The sequence below is a fragment of the Epargyreus clarus genome, unplaced genomic scaffold (genome assembly GCF_041222505.1).
Source record: "Epargyreus clarus isolate Ecla_fem2 unplaced genomic scaffold, WU_Ecla_fem_2.2 ptg000014l, whole genome shotgun sequence".
NCBI lineage: Eukaryota > Metazoa > Arthropoda > Insecta > Lepidoptera > Hesperiidae > Epargyreus > Epargyreus clarus.
In genome coordinates, this window is record NW_027332222.1 from 11291542 (window position 1) to 11310319 (window position 18778).

General features: G+C 34.7%; 4 protein-coding genes across 4 annotated transcripts; 2 read left to right on the plus strand and 2 right to left on the minus strand.

Moving 5' to 3' along the window:
- The first annotated feature begins 326 nt into the window (after positions 1–326).
- Positions 327–3991, plus strand: LOC140747589 (high affinity copper uptake protein 1). The gene is made up of 7 exons (XM_073080139.1): positions 327–964; positions 1755–1900; positions 2443–2559; positions 2805–2917; positions 3015–3137; positions 3273–3302; positions 3523–3991. The coding sequence occupies exons 2-7, from the start codon at positions 1772–1774 to the stop codon at positions 3722–3724; spliced, it is 714 nt and encodes a 237-aa protein (XP_072936240.1). The 5' UTR covers positions 327–964; positions 1755–1771; the 3' UTR covers positions 3725–3991.
- A 1017-nt stretch (positions 3992–5008) lies between these two features.
- On the minus strand, positions 5009–6282 carry LOC140747591 (uncharacterized). The gene is made up of 2 exons (XM_073080140.1): positions 5971–6282; positions 5009–5604 (listed from the first exon to the last, which is right to left on the minus strand). The coding sequence occupies exons 1-2, from the start codon at positions 6210–6212 to the stop codon at positions 5289–5291; spliced, it is 558 nt and encodes a 185-aa protein (XP_072936241.1). The 5' UTR covers positions 6213–6282; the 3' UTR covers positions 5009–5288.
- Positions 6283–9559: 3277 nt separating this feature from the next.
- On the plus strand, positions 9560–12469 carry Coq4 (Coenzyme Q4). The gene is made up of 3 exons (XM_073080138.1): positions 9560–10175; positions 10381–10543; positions 12246–12469. The coding sequence occupies exons 1-3, from the start codon at positions 9678–9680 to the stop codon at positions 12335–12337; spliced, it is 753 nt and encodes a 250-aa protein (XP_072936239.1). The 5' UTR covers positions 9560–9677; the 3' UTR covers positions 12338–12469.
- Positions 12454–18134, minus strand: csul (protein arginine N-methyltransferase 5). Its single transcript, XM_073080134.1, has 9 exons — positions 17584–18134; positions 17128–17403; positions 16580–16759; positions 15947–16118; positions 15379–15552; positions 14661–14814; positions 14135–14373; positions 13650–13907; positions 12454–13270 (listed from the first exon to the last, which is right to left on the minus strand). The coding sequence occupies exons 1-9, from the start codon at positions 17985–17987 to the stop codon at positions 13115–13117; spliced, it is 2013 nt and encodes a 670-aa protein (XP_072936235.1). The 5' UTR covers positions 17988–18134; the 3' UTR covers positions 12454–13114.
- Positions 18135–18778: the final 644 nt, after the last annotated feature.

The window sequence follows — 18778 nt, forward strand, 5'->3', positions numbered from 1 at the left end:
AATGTGGAGTCAATACAAATCGGGTTTTTCTCGCATTTTCGCGAGAATGTGAAAAATGCGTTATGTTTGGCCAGACTATAAGTAAATCCTATTCTATGGGCATTGATTTTAATCGATTCAAAGAATATCTATTTAAAAATAATCTGTACCAAAGACTTAGAATTTTTCGCTACACTAATCTGTAGTATCTGTACCATACAACTAGAGAAGTCCGCCATCAGTCTCAATGAGTACAATATTGTCTCTTTCACATAAATCTCATAATCTATGGTTCATTCCGTACTCAGTCAGTCAATTTATCAATCTCAAATCTCAATTCATAAAATACTCAGAGTCAGCAAAGAATAAAACGGAAAAATACTTAACGTGAAGTATTTCTACACTTACAAAAAAAATTGTCTTGATTGTATAAAATTAAAAAAAAAATGAAATGGCTTATATTTCCACTCTGAATATGGGTGTATAATATTGTATTATTTAGTATTATTAATTTGCATATGTTGATTACCATTTAGAATTCCATTATATATTGATTTCATTTAGACATACGGATTCATGAACGCATTCATTCATGATTCAATATTTGAAATTTATTTTATGTCAACTCAACTCTGAAAAGTATAAGAAAGGAATTGTAGAATTTTTGCATAAAGTACCACAAGTTTTGATTACATTTTGATCATTTGTGTTCACAAAGTGTTTTGTATGAACCAGTAAACGCAGTTTGTCAAACAGCAAGTTGAATGAAAGTAGATTTTTTTCGTGACAGCAAGTCATTTAAATTATGTAAACGACATTGGATTCAATACTTAGTGGTAAACTAGTTACAAAAAGATATTGAAAGTACAATCTAATACTGTAAAAAAAGTGAAAGTGTCCACGCAATTATTTAGATCAACTTTATGAAAATTTCATCCAGTACCGCAGGCGCGTGTGAAAGTAAAAAGCAACTATTGGAGTAAAGGTAATTGTAATTTTATTACTGTATGAAATTAATGAAAGTACTATGCAATGTTCTTCAATTTCATCGATTATTTTAACATTTTCTGTCTGATATTACATATAGAAACATTGATACACATTTTTTTTATGTTTTTCTTTGTAGGCATTTTGAATGTAAGTACTTGAATTGTTATTTTATACATGTGACAGCTTAACTTGATAAGGCATTGTTAAAGTCAATTATCACTGATATAAATTTGTTATTACTGACAATGTTTAATAAACATCCATCTGCATCACAATGTTGAGTGGTTTGTTTTTAAACAAGTACTTATGGGTGGATTCAATGTCTGGCATTGATAAAGTACATTACTTGGCTCATACATGTTTCATACTAAGTGAAATTGTTTACAATATTCACATTTTTATACAGGTAACTTATGTACATTTATAAAAAAATATATAAATTAGCTTTCAAATGTATACTAAATAAATCATTTGAAAATAATTACACATGACATAAATTACATTTTTTTTTTAAATTGAACTTTTTTTGGACTTGGTTTAATTAAGTTTTTATTAAGTTATTATTTTCTACAAATGCTTAATTAATTATTAGAATAAGTTTAAGTTTGGGCCAAGCATGATTTATTATGTTCCTGGATCTATGAGAGTTGTCAGTATGTACGCCCACTACTTTCATAATACTGATTAATAGAAAGTATAGTTAGCCATGAGTTATAATTTGATTACTAACTAAATTGATAACTTGATTAATTAATTAATGCAGCATGTTTTTATTCCAATTTAAGAGTATAATATATCAAATATGGAGGACCATAATATGATGGACCACAGTAAGCACGAGACACACATGAACCATGACATGGGGAACATAATGCATGGAATCCATCAGATGTCTGCAAACAGTTCACATGATATGATGAGTGACATGAGTGTAAGTATTTAAAAGTGGTAGAACTTTAATAACAATCAATCAATTAAATCCTCAGTGGAAAGTAATTCAGCCTCACACCTCATTAACTCAATGCTCAAGGTAGCAGTACAAGCATTGACTAAAGAAAAATGTGTAACAGGATTGATAAATTAAATTGCTATCCTAAATGTGTCGTAACCATATTAGTTTTCTGTAGTGGCAACTGTAATCGGCTTTGGGTTGTCCTACTGTTTTATATTATGAAGTTGATTAAGGGTAGGAATGGGCAGCATTGACCACTTACCATTAGATGGACTGCATGCTAATTTGCTATTTCAATCTTATAAAAAGACAGCATTTAATATTTTGGACCTTTTTATAATATTCACAGTATGAGTTTATGACTGTTTACATTTATTTAGCAGTGGTTTAACTAACAAAGGAATCTATAGATTTAGAAATTAATGTTAAATGCACAAATTTGTGTATTAATGTGATTGCTATCATATCTTTGAGGGAACTTACTTTCACCACATTTTTGAATAGTATTTGTTTGTTTTCAGGGTATATTAACTACAAATGACAAATTCAATCACTTAAATCATGAGCCAGACATAAAGGCTCATGAACATCATATGGGCCATGGTGATCATAGCAGCCACGGTGAAATGAGTATGACGGTAAGTTATAAGTTGAATAAACATCATCATAGCTTTTCTTGTGCATGGTTTCCTATTTTAAAAAGAGCCCTATTCAGAGTAATATCTCATTTGCAATATACCTCCAGTATTGAATTGACTTTAGGCATGGCTCAAATTGACTGACAGACTATTTGGAAATTAGTTTTTCTTAATATTTTATATCATTTATATAAAGGATGGATTAAATCTATTATCATTTATTTTAATTCCTCATGTTGTTATAGTTTCATGGAGGTTATGATGTAACAATCCTTTTTTCTTGGTGGAATGTGACGGACTTGGGAGAATTTATTGGATCATTCTTAGCAATATTCATCATAGCTATACTATATGAAGGGTATGAGTATTATTATATTTTTGAATTTTTAATTTTATCTATGGAATTATAATCATTATACTTGTTTGCTTTACTTAAGCCAATTCTTTCTTTTTAGGCTAAAATATTACAGGAAACATTTGCTTTGGAAAACATATACAGGTCTACAATATTGTGCAGTGGCTCCACCGGAGAAGGGTGTTGCAAACATTTGTGCTGCAGATGAACCTCAAGTTATTCAGTAAGTTCATACAGTACACTACATAGAGTAGTTCTGAAATACATTTTGTTTGTGTTAATTTCTTATATACTATTTAATTACCTTCTTATGTATGTTTGTACTAAAATTTCTAATAAAGCCCTGACCTTTTTACAGACCAGTGCCCCATATGCTTGAAAGGAATATGTAAGTTCATTTGTATATTCATTGCTGTGTACATCAATAGTTAAAGATTATATAGAAGTGTTTGCTGGTATTCTAAATTTTCACAGATATCATACTCTAAGTGCATACTTATACATGTACATATATATGCACATTTTTTTCTTATTATTATCTGTTTTTGATGACATAATTACATTTTGTTGTTATGTAATGAATGTAATGATGTTCCTATTATTTGCAGCCCTACTATGTTAAGTACAGCACACGCATGGCAGACCTTCCTTCACGGAATACAAGTGCTCGTCAGCTATATGTTAATGTTGGTTTTCATGACATACAACACATGGCTCTGTGCTGCCGTGGTCCTGGGTTCTGCCACTGGGTACTTCTTGTTCGGCTGGCGGGAATCCGTTGTGGTAGACTTTACTGAACATTGTCACTGATATAGACAAAACTTGGCTTCCAGACTAGTATTATTATTGCTAATTATGTAACCTCGCCACTAGAAAACTCAAATGACTTATATTACTATCATGTTATAAGAAGAAGCCCTTTTGGGTGTGTGATTTATACCAACAATAATTAATTATATACATTTGTACTTTGTAAGGTTTAGGTTGTTAGAAGATTACATATGCTTTGGAGAAAAATATTAGTTTTTATTATACATTTAAACTGTTATAGCAATAATAATAAAGTATTTAAACATATATTTTTCTATTTTTTCGAGAAGGTAACAAATATTACAGTAAATAATACTATTTGCATTTCAACTGAGAAATACAGCTATAAAATATTACAAAAATGACTGGTCAATGCAGACAATAATAAATATTACTGTACATAAGATCATTCTCATTAAAGACACAACCTTGGAAATAATGAAAGTGTAGCAATATTGCACGCCATATAATGAGCACTTGAAACAATGATTGACATTGTGACTCATGTACTTTGTAATATAAGATATAAAATAAATAACAGAGGTTTTCTATTGGTTCCATAGAATTTGTAATCTTTGTTTCTGTTGCTTCTGTTACTTGTACATAAAAACGAATTGCTAGTTGTTTGTTTATTATTGATTTAAGAAGATATGATTTTTGTACATATGGTATCAGCAATTTCTTTTTACCACATGCTTCACGCAATATATTCGCATAATGAAGAAACCAGCTGTAGTATTTTCATTCTGATTTACATGACAGTGTTTATGCAACATTGGGATGCATGTGGACCAGAATCATGCACAGATACAAGTAATTATGGTAGAAAATGAGCCCTTAGGGGAAAACATAGTTGTCATAATCATAATCAAATAGCCTTCATTATTTCACAAATAAACCTATAAACTATACAGGTTGAGAGGAAATGCGAAATCTAATCTCTTAGGTGATTTGATATTATATAGCTACAGGTAACCTACATGATCAAATCAAAATAAGTTAAAAAAACTATTTGAAAAAAGTTGAGTTGGCTGATTTGCGAATTAAGGTATCAATATGTAAAATCAAAAGATGTAATGTGAAAAAAAGTCTATATAGTTCTCAGATGAATAAAGTATTGTACTTATTAAAGTATTTAGTTACTAAAGACAAAAACTTTTCTTATGTTTGCTAATAAATAATTAGGGTTGTAACTCTAGTCCTAGTCTTACACGTCTTAATAAGTAATTGCATTCATTTTCATAAGTCTGAAAGTTTCCATTTAGGCCGAAAATAGAACAAACATTAAAGTTTAGTTTCTGCTAAAAAAAAAACAGTTTTATTTGGTTTTGAGTCAACTTATTATCTGACTGGGTGATTTTTATACATTACTTAGGAATTACAATATTATTTAAATAATTTATTAAAAATAGTTAACAGCAACAATGCATAAAGTACACTTAGAAACAAGTTAAATCTACTATCAGCCCTAACTATTTGGCTTATAATTTTTATTTACAAACATCTTAAACCTCTTGGTTGCAAGCTGCATATTGAAATTACTCAAATAAAATAAATTTTATGTTTACGTAACACCAGAATGTTTGTGCATGCAATGTTTTTTCAAGTTGGAACTGCTGTTGCAGCGATAACTGCAGTGTTCACAAACATATGGTCTTTCACCTGAATGAATTCTTTTGTGAACTGTTAAAGAATTTATAAAATTTGTTCTGAATGTACACTGGTCACACATGTATCGTTTTTCTGAAGTGTGTCGCCTTTTATGCTTAATCATGTTCGATGATGATTTACTTGTGTAGGTGCATGATTGGTGATCACAGTTATAGATTTTGATCTCCTTTGACTTAGATTGGTTCGTAGGTTCCAGTTTGTTATTGATTCTGCAACAGAAATTCACATATTAAAAACATGGATTTTATTTTATTTTCTATTGTGAATCCTGCTTCTTGTTTTTGTTAGTCCGCTCTGAAGTTGTTGCGAGCATGTGTAGTGATACAATTTGCTACGGCGACGCGACTAATTTCTATATATAGAGTGGACTAGCAGTTTTACGCGGATTACACTAATGTAAGTAATTCATTTTAAATATGAGTAGAATAAGAGAAAAGTTATAACACAAAAATTATACAGTAATTTCATTTTTTTTACGCAAAGGTACTATAATGAAAATTTTATATAATATTAAATGATTAGACACTCAGAATTTTCTATTTAATATTATAAATTAATTTATTATTAATACGTACTGTGGTGTATCATATTCTTCGGTTGGCGCAATGCCCTTGTTATTTATTTGTTCAAGTTTTGGAAACAATTTATCTTGCCTTAATAACTGAGAAATAACAGATTTTGGTTCCGGACCAAATTTGATTTCATTCTTTCGCTTTGGTCTCCCAGCACTATTTGTATTAGTCTTTTCATTAATTTTGTCATCCAAATTTACTATCTTCAAAGGATTTTCCTCTTCTATTATTTCAATATTTTCCATTTTACATCAAAGAAAGATGTTTTAATTTTTAAAACGACAACAAACAAAATTATTGACAGATATCTTAGTGACATTCAGACAGTGTTGTCAGTTAAGATTTATTGTGTAACTTTAAACTTAAAAGTTACAAGATATATTTTAAAGAAAAGAAAATGCATGAATACATAATAATTAATTGGTCTGTATAATATAAAGTAATTTATAATGATGTATCAACACCATTGTTTAGTTGGGTGGTACTTGATCGTTCGACCAAGTCTAATATCACTAATATTCACATTTAAGTATATTTAATGATATATTGCTGAAGATACACTCAGATCACGCTGTTCTTAACAGGAGAATGCTTATGAGAGTTCATGCGTATTCTGAGCTTCGTTCGCATGTTCCGTGTAATTCCAGATGCAGGGGGCATGATTCCCCTGTTGGTATATATATAGACGGTTGCCCGCCTACATCAGGATTGGCCATAGCGTCTCACGTGGGTGTTTGGGCGATTAAAATTATTTGCAAGCAAGATCACAAAACCAAAAGTTAATTTTATTCCAATAAAGTTATGCACGTTAAATTAGCAAGATCAGTTCCCAATTATTGAAAATATCACACATCACACACATACACACACACACACACAAACAATATTATATATATTGTATTAGAAAACAAAGATAATTGAAAAATTAAGCGAAACAATAGCGATTCGTCTAAGACGTGGTGCGTCCCTTCTTCCCGCCTTTTTTATACTCCTCTAAAAAAATAGTGGCGGCGCTCCATCGACAAGACGCTCCGCTAGACTGCCAGCTGACAATCTTGTTTCGTCACAGCTTAATAGATGGCGCTAGGGATGCGCCGTCACGGCCAGACTGACTCGCGACCGTCCTCGGGCGCTTCGTTTTGCAATCCTGTAACAAACATATGAGTGCCTATAACCCTTCCTGTAACACAGCCCGCTCGTCCTACCTGACATTCCTAGAATCGATCTCATGGTATTACTACCACAAACAAATTAGTTCTTTGCTTTTTTTAGGCACCCCAGATAACTGGAAAGCGTGCGTCCCTTCGACTACGCATAGACCGGACGGCACTATTCACTATTCAACCATCACGACTGGACCGGACGGGTGTGTCCTTTCGACCAACCACAAGAGCATGGCCCGGACGACACTGTCCCTTCGACCAGTGGACACCATAACTCATAAGACTGGACCGGACGGGTGTGTCCTTTCGACCAACCACAAGAGTATGGCCCGGACGACACTGTCCCTTCGACCAGTGGACACCATAACTCATAAGACTGGACCGGACGGGTGTATCCTTTCGACCAACCACAAGAACATGGCCCGGACGACACTGTCCCTTCGACCAGTGGACACCATAACTCATAAGACTGGACCGGACGGGTGTGTCCTTTCGACCAACCACAAGAGCATGGCCCGGACGACACTGTCCCTTCGACCAGTGGACACCATAACTCATAAGACTGGACCGGACGGGTGTGTCCTTTCGACCAACCACAAGAGTATGGCCCGGACGACACTGTCCCTTCGACCAGTGGACACCATAACTCATAAGACTGGACCGGACGGGTGTGTCCTTTCGACCAACCACAAGAACATGGCCCGGACGACACTGTCCCTTCGACCAGTGGACACCATAACTCATAAGACTGGACCGGACGGGTGTGTCCTTTCGACCAACCACAAGAGCATGGCCCGGACGACACTGTCCCTTCGACCAGTTCAAATGTAACCAACTCCCGGAAGTTAAACGAGACTTTAAATGTCTATTTGAGATTAATCGGGCTTACTGATATGCGATTCACAAAAATTCGTTTGTTCTTTAAATGAAAACACAAGGTTGTCGTTATTAATTTGAACGCTAACACCATTTTCTAAAACATCCCTCCCTATAATAACAGGATCGCTAAGACAAGAGTTAGGAACTTCGTGAAATGTTAGGGTTTGTGAAATTTCGCCAATGCTTATTTTGCTATAAATTTGAGAATTACACTCTATTTCGGCCTGACCAATACCAGCAAGATACACGATATTCTTACTCTCAATACCCGGGAATTTTCCAAAATAACTTTCTTTTATTAAAGAGCAAGACGAGCCGCTATCAAATAAAAAGGGGACTAACTCACCGGATGACGTCTTCAGCGTACCTCTCGATCGACATTCGTTGCAAACACATATTTACCTCCTTATTAGCGGCAGCTATCCCACCGGTCTTTTCTCTGGACAATTTGGTGAAAAGTAACCTGATTTGCCACATGTATAGCAGGTCACAGTCCTTTCGGGTGTCCGCGTGAAACTTGAAGGATCTTGTGGTGTTATCTTGGCCATTGGATCTTCTTGTCTCATCCAGCACTCAGCTTGCCGATGTTCCGATATTCCACACCAATTACATTTTCCAGGTAACCGCGACATGACATTTAACAGGTAATCTTTTATGTCCGCGGCTGGGTCATCTGGATTGTAGGTTTTCAATTGAACAGCATTAGACTGAGAGCCTGTACTTCGTATCACGGACGGGGACGCAGCCAACACTCGGGTAAGTAGTGCTTCCATAGTACTCAACAGCTTCATGGCACTATTTTCATTTGACGGTAGTTTATTCTTTTGTTGTTGCCCTTAGTATCCCACTTCTGATATAGACGGTTGCCCGCCTACATCAGGATTGGCCATAGCGTCTCACGTGGGTGTTTGGGCGATTAAAATTATTTGCAAGCAAGATCACAAAACCAAAAGTTAATTTTATTCCAATAAAGTTATGCACGTTAAATTAGCAAGATCAGTTCCCAATTATTGAAAATATCACACATCACACACATACACACACACACACAAACAATTGTATTAGAAAACAAAGATAATTGAAAAATTAAGCGAAACAATAGCGATTCGTCTAAGACGTGGTGCGTCCCTTCTTCCCGCCTTTTTTATACTCCTCTAAAAAAATAGTGGCGGCGCTCCATCGACAAGACGCTCCGCTAGACTGCCAGCTGACAATCTTGTTTCGTCACAGCTTAATAGATGGCGCTAGGGATGCGCCGTCATATATTATGTGGTTTCGTCCAGACCAGTTCACCGTCAATATGGTCGTACATACGACCACGGGTTTGACAGCAGGATTACAGCACCTCTAAAAATTTTCGCAATTGCACTTATAATATTTGCGGATAAGCTGAGCAATTCCTTTTTATTACTATGATGTAGTAGGTTAAACTTGTATAGATTACTATACTCTATGGGTCAAATTGTTAAGGTCAAGTTGCTGGCAGAAGTCAGAACCACAGATGTCAATTCACAAATGTCAATTGTTTCAAATTTTAATGTCAAATGTCAACCTCTAGTATGACAACTGAAAACAACATAAGTAGAAGTAGGACTTGTGTAAACATCTCGATTTCATATTATATAGTTTTTATTATTTGAGGTTTCAATTTGTGAAGTTTTAGACAAAATGCGGGCCTATGTAATTATGAGAAAATTTAGTAACCTCGCGCCAAAACCTTCCAACTTTTTGGAGGAAATGGAAAGGAATTTTATTCCAATTAACCAGTTCCAGAGAACTTTACTGTCCATCGGATCAGCTACAGTTTCGTTATTGAACCCACATAGAGGGGATATGATAGCTTGTTTGGGAGAAGTTACAGGGGAGAGGTCTATGAAATATATGCGTGAAAAAATGCTTGAAAGTACGGAAGGAGCAGAAATATTGAGAGATATGCCACGAATAAACTCTGACACAGTGTGTTTTAAGACTCTATCTGAATTACCGGAAAATACAGTCGGCCGGGTGTATGCAGATTTCATGAGAGACAACAATATTACTGCAGATTCTAGACTACCTGTTCAATTTATAGCGGATCCCGGGCTAGCGTATGTCATGCAGCGATACAGGGAAGTTCATGACTTAGTCCACGCCACCCTTTTCATGAAAACGACTATGCTGGGTGAAGTAAGATTTTTTGGACAATAAATTGTCACTATATTACTGGTCCCTCTAATCATTTTTTGGTTGTGTGCAATTGCTTTACTGATATGTTATTAAGTTACACACATTTATAAATATATTATGAATATTCACCTAAATAAGAAATAGTTTTTTAAATATTTCATTGATGTAACATAGTAATTGTTTAAAAATATATTTACTTTTGTAGGTCGCAGTAAAATGGGTGGAAGGAATCCAAACCACACTTCCAATGTGTATAGGTGGTGGAATCTGGGGAGCTGGACGGCTAAAACCGAAGCACCGACAATTGTACCTCAAGTACTATTTACCATGGGCTATAATGACTGGAAATAATGCAAAATTTATGCAAGGTTTACTTATTTCTATAGTATCGAATTTTCTAGCCATTAATTTCTATCTTTATTGCTTTGTTTATCAATTTTCTCCACTAGATAATAAATAAACACTTCACTCATTGTTGACTATACCAACTTAAGTACCTTTCACAGAATAACCCATAGGCCGAGAACGCACTGCGGTTAAACGCAGGCTGAATAAAAATAGCTGAAAACGCCAAAACGCATACGAACACGCACTGCGGTTTTCTTTTGGCTTAGTTTTATTTCAGTCTCATCATGGATTTCAGGCGAACAGCACGTGTTGTGGGGTTAGTTTTATCGCTCGCCCATCGAGACTGAATAAAAAACCAATGATATTTAAAACTATAGATATGTTACCTGCCCACTAAACAACACAAATAAGTGAGCGAACCGCGAACGCATTGACACACAAATGCACGTTTTTCATTTTGCTTACTCAATATTTTATAAGTGACAGAGCTATTGGAACAATGTGATAAAAGAAGACAACTATTGTTTGCTATTGCGTTTCAAGATTCATTCATACGTAAATATTTACGTAAATTTTACTTCTCTATCACTACTTGTGGAAGGAATGCGTTATCTCTTTTTTGTCAGTTACGTAATTATGGCAGACCAAAAATGAAAAATAATCAAGATATAATGATTTCTCCTCATTTACTTTTTTACATAATTTGTACATTTACGCATTGCACAAGAAGGCATTTTGAGGCTTAGAAGACTAAAATAAGGACGTTTACAGTGTACAGTGACATACATACGTGTCAGTTACTACGCCGCGCGAGAGCGACTGGAGTCGATTCACTCCAATTGGCGTATTTTGTATATTTCATGTTTTACCCGCTAGTAACATATCTTTACTTTATATCAATGCGCCACCATACAATTACTATGGGTGACAAAAAAACCGCGCTTTAAACAAGCCGCGGTTAAAATGTAACAATAAATCAGTCGCCTGAAAAAGTCACTAGTGCGTGCACTTGTATAGAAAGCAATACGTTTTATATTTTTGCGGATTCAGTCTTGCGGTTAAACGCGCGCGTTTAATCGCAGTGCGGTCTCAGCCATAGACAGATAATTGAATCTTTTTTGTTTTTCTGAGTCACATATAAGGATATTACACTATTTTTCAAATTATATAATCTGCTTGGTCTCAGCACCAAATTATTGAATTTTAGATTGATTATAATCAATTTATTTTCTGAGTAGATAATTATCTACTAACAAAATAATTTTATAAGTCTTAGTACTCCCAATTTAAAAACCTTTGACCTTGAAATATTTGCATAATTGGAGTTTTTTTTTGTTAAATCTAACTAAATGTCAAAACATTGTTTTAAACATGACTATCCTTATCATATTATGATCAAGTTAAACAAAATCAATTTCTTGACACATTATTCTATATCTTAATACCATTTCTAACAATATTAATGTGCTAGCATCCGAATGTAATATTTATTTTATATGTATGTACTTATATTTAAATTAAATCTTTTTACACGCTTTATATTAGCTTCACTTGTATGTTTAACAGTGAGTAACTCCGTTTTTCAGTAGAAAGAGATCAACATACATCCTTATCTTACCCTGCATGTATGAAAGAATGAAATAGCATACTTTTCTACTTTTTAGTTGATTTTATCATAAAAGCGTGTTTTTTAGTTTTTTGAACTATATTTATCTTTGACAGGCATTTACTATGAAAAGAGATGGGAACAAGACATTGACGATTTCCATAAGGAGATGAATATTGTTACACTAGATAAGAAGAGTAATAAATGATCCTGACCATCAAAATACCTTTGGATTAATGCTGGTGATAATATTAATAGGGTATATTTGTAGTAATTTTGTAGGATAATATTTATATTTTGTATATAACTTAGAAATTAAATAGCTTTTAAATTCGCATAATGTTTATTTGTTCATATGTGTGCTTATACAACTACATTTGCCTTAAGGCTGATTGGCCCACATGTCTAAATTTATTAAATTGTCTCATAATCGTGGGGTAGACAAACATTTTCAAGTAAATTTAAGCTAAATAGGTATTAACCAAGACCATATTTAAATTTAAAGCGACTGTTTTAAACATAAGATTGGAATTTTTGGCTGAGCAATTTGTTGCTTATGAAAATCAATACTTCAATATTACCGAATCAAATTCTTCAGAAAAGCTCATCTTTCCCCAATCAGTATCTGCTGCTACATCAATATAACATAAGACTTAGGGACATCCTAACAATTTTTACATTACATGTAAACATTCCCACCTTATTGAGTGGAAAATTTGTGCAGGTTTGAGCACAAAAAGCAAAGTATATTCTAGAGGTAGCATTGTCTTATTGTAAAATTGCAAATAAAAGAAATGCAATGTTATTTACCATTCGCAATGAACTCAATGTGTGTCAATGACAAAAATCACAAACAATAACAAGTTTTTGCTTGTCAATAAACATAATCACTACCAAAGTGTTTTGTGGGTAACACACATGACAATTAAAAAAATATACAATTCATAATGCTTATCGAGTTATTATTAATATAGTAACTATCACATTATAACAGCATTTCCGAGCTTCGCCCATTGTGATTGTGTAGCGGTGTGATACAATTGTTCACCTCGACCACCCATTCATACCACACCCTCCTAGAGTCCACACAGCGCCAAAACGTCGCGGTTATAGTGTCGCCTTTCTGCACCCTTAGAGGAGTCTGTAGTACCAAAAAAAATATGAATGTGTACATGCGCAAATAATATCATATCGCTACTAATTACATATTATTATTATTGTAAAGTCCTCAGTATAAAAGTTTCCGTAACAAACAATGTTTATTCCTTTTTATAGCATGCCTGGAAGTTTCACTTATATGTAAATGAACTTATGAAATATTTTTTTACTATTCATATTAGTAAAGGTTGCTATCTGAAATGGGGCTTTTGTTTATTTCTACCTCGTATATCATAGAGAATGAGGGCGAGGTAACTAGAAAATATAAATTTACTATTAGGGAAACAATTGTATGCGGTGAATTATTTTGTGGTGTAATGGTAAGTTTTATTTCATCACATACAGATTCCAAGATTACATACCTTTATTGGAATAAAAACTGGAAACCATGAAATCATTCCAGGACTGTGTGTGGATGGGACTATGCTGATGGACTCCTCGGCATATAACAGACAGTCAAAATATCCCCCAAAACCATGCATAACATTGTCTTGTTCTACTTTCCACGAAACGGTGGCTGATCTGCGATTATCTGTTAATGGTAAACCATTATAGTCCAATAGTTCATCTCCTTCTATGTTTTTTGCTCCTTTTGCAGGATGTGTAAAAGTGAAAACGCGCTGAAATAATTAGAACATTTAAGAAATATGTAACAACATCGGCAGACTTGGAAGGGATTAGCCAATTAATGAAAAACACATTGTAGTAGGTGGAAATTTCAAATCTTTATATTTGTCAAACACATTGGAAAGATTACAATTATTGTGTCATGATCTCCATTAATTAGTTATTAATTCAGAGTGAGGCATCAAATATCACACAAATACATCAATAATAATCTTCTTACCTTAGTTTCTCCTATGTCATGTTTATTTTGCATGTACACAACCCATAATGTTTCAAGATTCTTTTCCTTTGACTGAGCATTATTAGTTGTTGCAACTTTTGCAGCAGCCCACAGCCGCGGTGAGGAAATGGGCGCCACATACGAGTTATATTTATACGGTATTGATATGCCGTGTGGCTTCAAGAGATTTGCTGCACCATCCAAACATTCTGGCGAGAGCTCGTTGTCACCCCATGATCCTTGAAATAATTATCAACATTTTACCGATTGAGTATGCAAAATAGTTAAGAACGTTTTTCTCTTTTTTCAATTTTGTGTATTGTTCTATTTTATGTCCATTTTTTGTTTGGTCATATACCAGTTTAAGTGGTCTCAATAAAAAATGAAAATATATTAAATGGTGTAAATTTCCGAAAATGTAAGACAATAGTTATAATGCGTCCATTGGATGAACTACTCATATAAATTAGACAGATAACTATGTGGTTTAAGTTTTAGTCAGTTTTTCTAATACAATATAACTTACCCAGCAACTCTGAAACGATAATATCTGCCTTAGGCGATAGGTTTATATGGCGCATGTCTCCAGGGATGACAATGACGTCACGATCCCGCCACACTTCGCGCACTTGTGCAGCTAGAACAACAACTGCACAAGGATTCTTTTCTACTGCCACTACCTATAAAATGATAATATTGTATATATATTTTGATACAGCATTGGTTTTTCAAACAAAGGATATCCTAAATGTTACTATGTTCTGTCTTAGCACACTTTTCAAAGGTGCTTCACTTTAAAGGTGGTAGAACCCTTTGTGTTTCGACTGCGGCGGCACTACCGACACACCTAATTCTACCTAATAACAGCAGTGTTAGGCGCTGCTGTGTTCCGTTTTGAAGGGTGTGGTAAGGGAAACAGACTTTTCCGAGGCGTTCCAGCTTAGTCCTCAGGGGTTGCGGCGCATCTGTGGCTGACCTAAGGTAGGAATATCTAATCCAATCTGCGGTTGATTACAGATGTCCATGGGCGGCAGTAGCCACTTCAAACAAAAAAATAGTCACATGTCCTCTGAAGTGGCGATGCATATGTGATCAGTTTCAATTAGGACCTGCTCTATATGGAATTGGTCACAAATAACCGGTGGAAAACAATAGGTGGCAGTGATTACTTTATCCATCTATCAGGTCATCGATAATAGATAAAATTGTTGTGAAGAATATATATTTAAGCTTTGCATAACTACCTTCACTTTGGTGTTTGTAATATCAGCTGCATTTAACGTCGCCCGAACAAGTGGCCCGCGCCCGGCACCTAACACCATCACAGTTATTGTTTCAGCACTCCTATCTCCCTCTTGTTTGACCTCTCCACCCTGATTATTGTCTTGTGTTTTGCTGTCTTCATTGTTATTGTTTACCTGTGTATTAGTTTGTAAATAGATGTATAAAAGTAACTAAAAATGTTTCTAATCGATTTTGGGATACTACTAGTTTGGCAAGTAACTCTGTGATAAGATGTGTTCAGAAAATGGGAATTATATTATTTATCACAGATGAGGCCAACTTTATTGTACCCATCTACCAATTACTCTGTTGTGATCTGCGAATTGCATTGCAGATTTATGTTGCAATATCCTAGGTTTGCAATTTCATTTAATACATTTAATACTCTTTAAAAATTTGTATCTCAGGCAATTGTGGAAGCAACAAAGGGTTAAATTTTTCAACTGCATTTATCACTGTGATTGTTGGCTACTCTTGGTCCAGAGAGTATCCTAAAATAAACATGGAATAAAAAACAGTTCCACATACATTTTCGCGTGATTTTATGCTTTTATTCTTCCGTTTCAAGTCACCCAATGCTAATATAATAGCTTTTTGATACTGATCATATTTCACAGGATCTTTTTCAAATACATTATATGTGTGGGTATCTAAGTTGTCAGCCAGAGGTTGAAGTGGTGTTTGTAAATAGTCTTCCCACCTGGGGAAAGAAGTTTCATTGTTTTAGATTATTTATAAAAAATGCATTCATATGGTGTGTTTAAATATAGGGACACAGTTCATTTAAAGCATGTAAATGGTCACTTCAGTCGAATAATAGGCACTGAAGTACAAAATAAGCCAGTTCCAAGGATAATGTGGTCCTACTTTTGAGCACTCCAGATATCTTCCATTGTAGGCAAAGACCTGAGTCCAGGTGTGATGCAATAAAATTTACTAGCCTGCAGAGGCAGGTCATATATATTTCATTATATTAGCCTTAAGCTAAATGATAAATATTTTTTTCTCATAACTGGCCGATATAGTAACCATTATGTCAAGTGGGTTGTATTTTTACACACATACCAGTACAAATAGTTATATTATAGTATAATAATATTCCAAATATTCTTCAAAGCTGATGAATAATAGTAATATTAAAATAATGACAATGATAATCACCCTCTTGCATAGCACAGCATTGGATCATCAGCTACATGTGGTTTCCTCTTCCACAACCTGTACATGTATTGCAAGTAGTACTCAATGTTGGATCTACGGGCTCCACTGATTATCACCTGGGCATCATGTTCCACCATGCTCACTACTAATTGTTGGTGGGCTCGGGATAGCACAGGGTACCTGAAAATAATTATGATATTTGTAAACGACTATGATTGGTTTCATGATGGTGATTAATGGTTTAATAAAGATTTTATAAGACTTAATAATGAAACAGATATAAGGGTCAGTACAAGGATGCTAATGATATAATGTTAATTCATTCATACAAGCTTTTCTTTTCATATTTTATTGATACATAGGAATAATTTGATTGACATTATATCAGAAGTGCTTTGAATTAATAATTTATTTGGTTACATAGTTTTTTAGAAAATCCTAACTTCAACCATTACTTTAATTATAAAGTGTTTTTGTCACACCTTAGCAGATTTTAAAAGATTACCCAAGTTGGCTATGATATGTATAACAATAAAATATAATCTCACCCCTTCTTATTGTTATGGAAGACATGTGTTGGGATAATTATGGCCTTGACTGGCTCACCCAGCCATCTCTTGAGGGTTTCGTACGAGGGCAGGTCAGCTGACACCTGCAGTACGACACCAACTCTCTTGTCCCAGTTCAAACGTTCGTGGAACTTAGACCACCAGTGCCATGTCTCGTTGTATGCATCTTCGTTATCGTTGCTGTCCTCTGTTGCCTGACGGACGGTTCTGCTGCACACCATTGGTACACATGCCCATATTAGAGAGGGATGGTGGCTGAAATAAATTAAAAATAAGAGTTGATTAAACAATACTAAATGGTAATATTAAAAACCTTTTTAGACTTGAGCAAATGAGCTAAACTGTAAATAATTTTTCCTCAATATAACTGTTCGGTATAGTAACCATTATATCATGCGGGTTGAATTTTTACATAAACATATTTACAGTACTAACCTGGTTTCAAAATATGATAGCAGTATTCGAGATAGATTATGAGTTTCTCGCGAGTGCAAGGACAGCATGATCGCCGGCACGCCCAGACCACGGCAATAGAAAAGCTCTTCATTCAAACAATCCTCATGCCGCTGACGAACTACCGGCGACTGGCAGTCCACGTTTATGTACGGTGACAACTTCGCGACCAGTCGACTCGTCCAGTCTTGAGGCGACAGAATCATGTCCGACCGTGTAAACCCACCAATAGCACTCGCATTGCGAATGTGGTGCCGTCTAAAACGGGGATGGATTACCGAAGTCACTATAAACGAGTAATTACACCGCAAAGCTTCTGTTAGAGACGACTGCAAATCCGGCGTGGTGATATATTCTAAGCCACAAGAAATATCTTGTTGCGACATTCTACTACACTTGTTTTGTACTTCAACTTTTTAAAGTTTACACTGTTTTGAATGAAAGTATAATCGCAATGAAATAAAACTAACGAATTTTAAACAAAAATCATGCCGATCGCGGGCATGACAATTTGTATTTGACAGTTATTGACATGTGTCACACGTGACATGACACTACAGAATCTCAAGAATACCAAGGATATCATAGTGGTTACCAAAGAGTATTTTTTACACAGCTCTGGGGGGTCACGCCCCTAAACGGCCGTCTAATTGAAGGCACATGCACACCACGTCTACGGAGGCTCTACGACGCCATGTATCCCCCGTCTATTAGGACTTTTTAGTATACTAAAATTTAACGGTATTTCCGAGCTCATTGGGGTAGTATATTCAATTATTAATATATTAATAAAATAAAACATAATTATTTTAGGAAAATACTAATAGGTATTTATATATAGACGGTTGCTCGCCTACATCAGTATTGGCCATAGCGTCTCACGTGGGTGTTTGGGTGATTAAAATTATTTGCAAGCCAGATCACAAAATCAAAAGTTAATTTTATTTCAATAAAGTTATGCATGTTAACTTAGCAAGATCAGTTCCCAATTATTGAAAATATCACACATCACACACACAAATAATTGTATTAGAAAACAAAGATAATTGAAAAATTAAGCGAAACAATAGCGATTCGTCTAAGACGTGGCGCGTCCCTCCTTTCCCGCCTTTTTTTTTATTCCTCTAAAAAAATAGTGGCGGCGCTCCATCGACAAGACGCTTCGCTAGACTGCCAG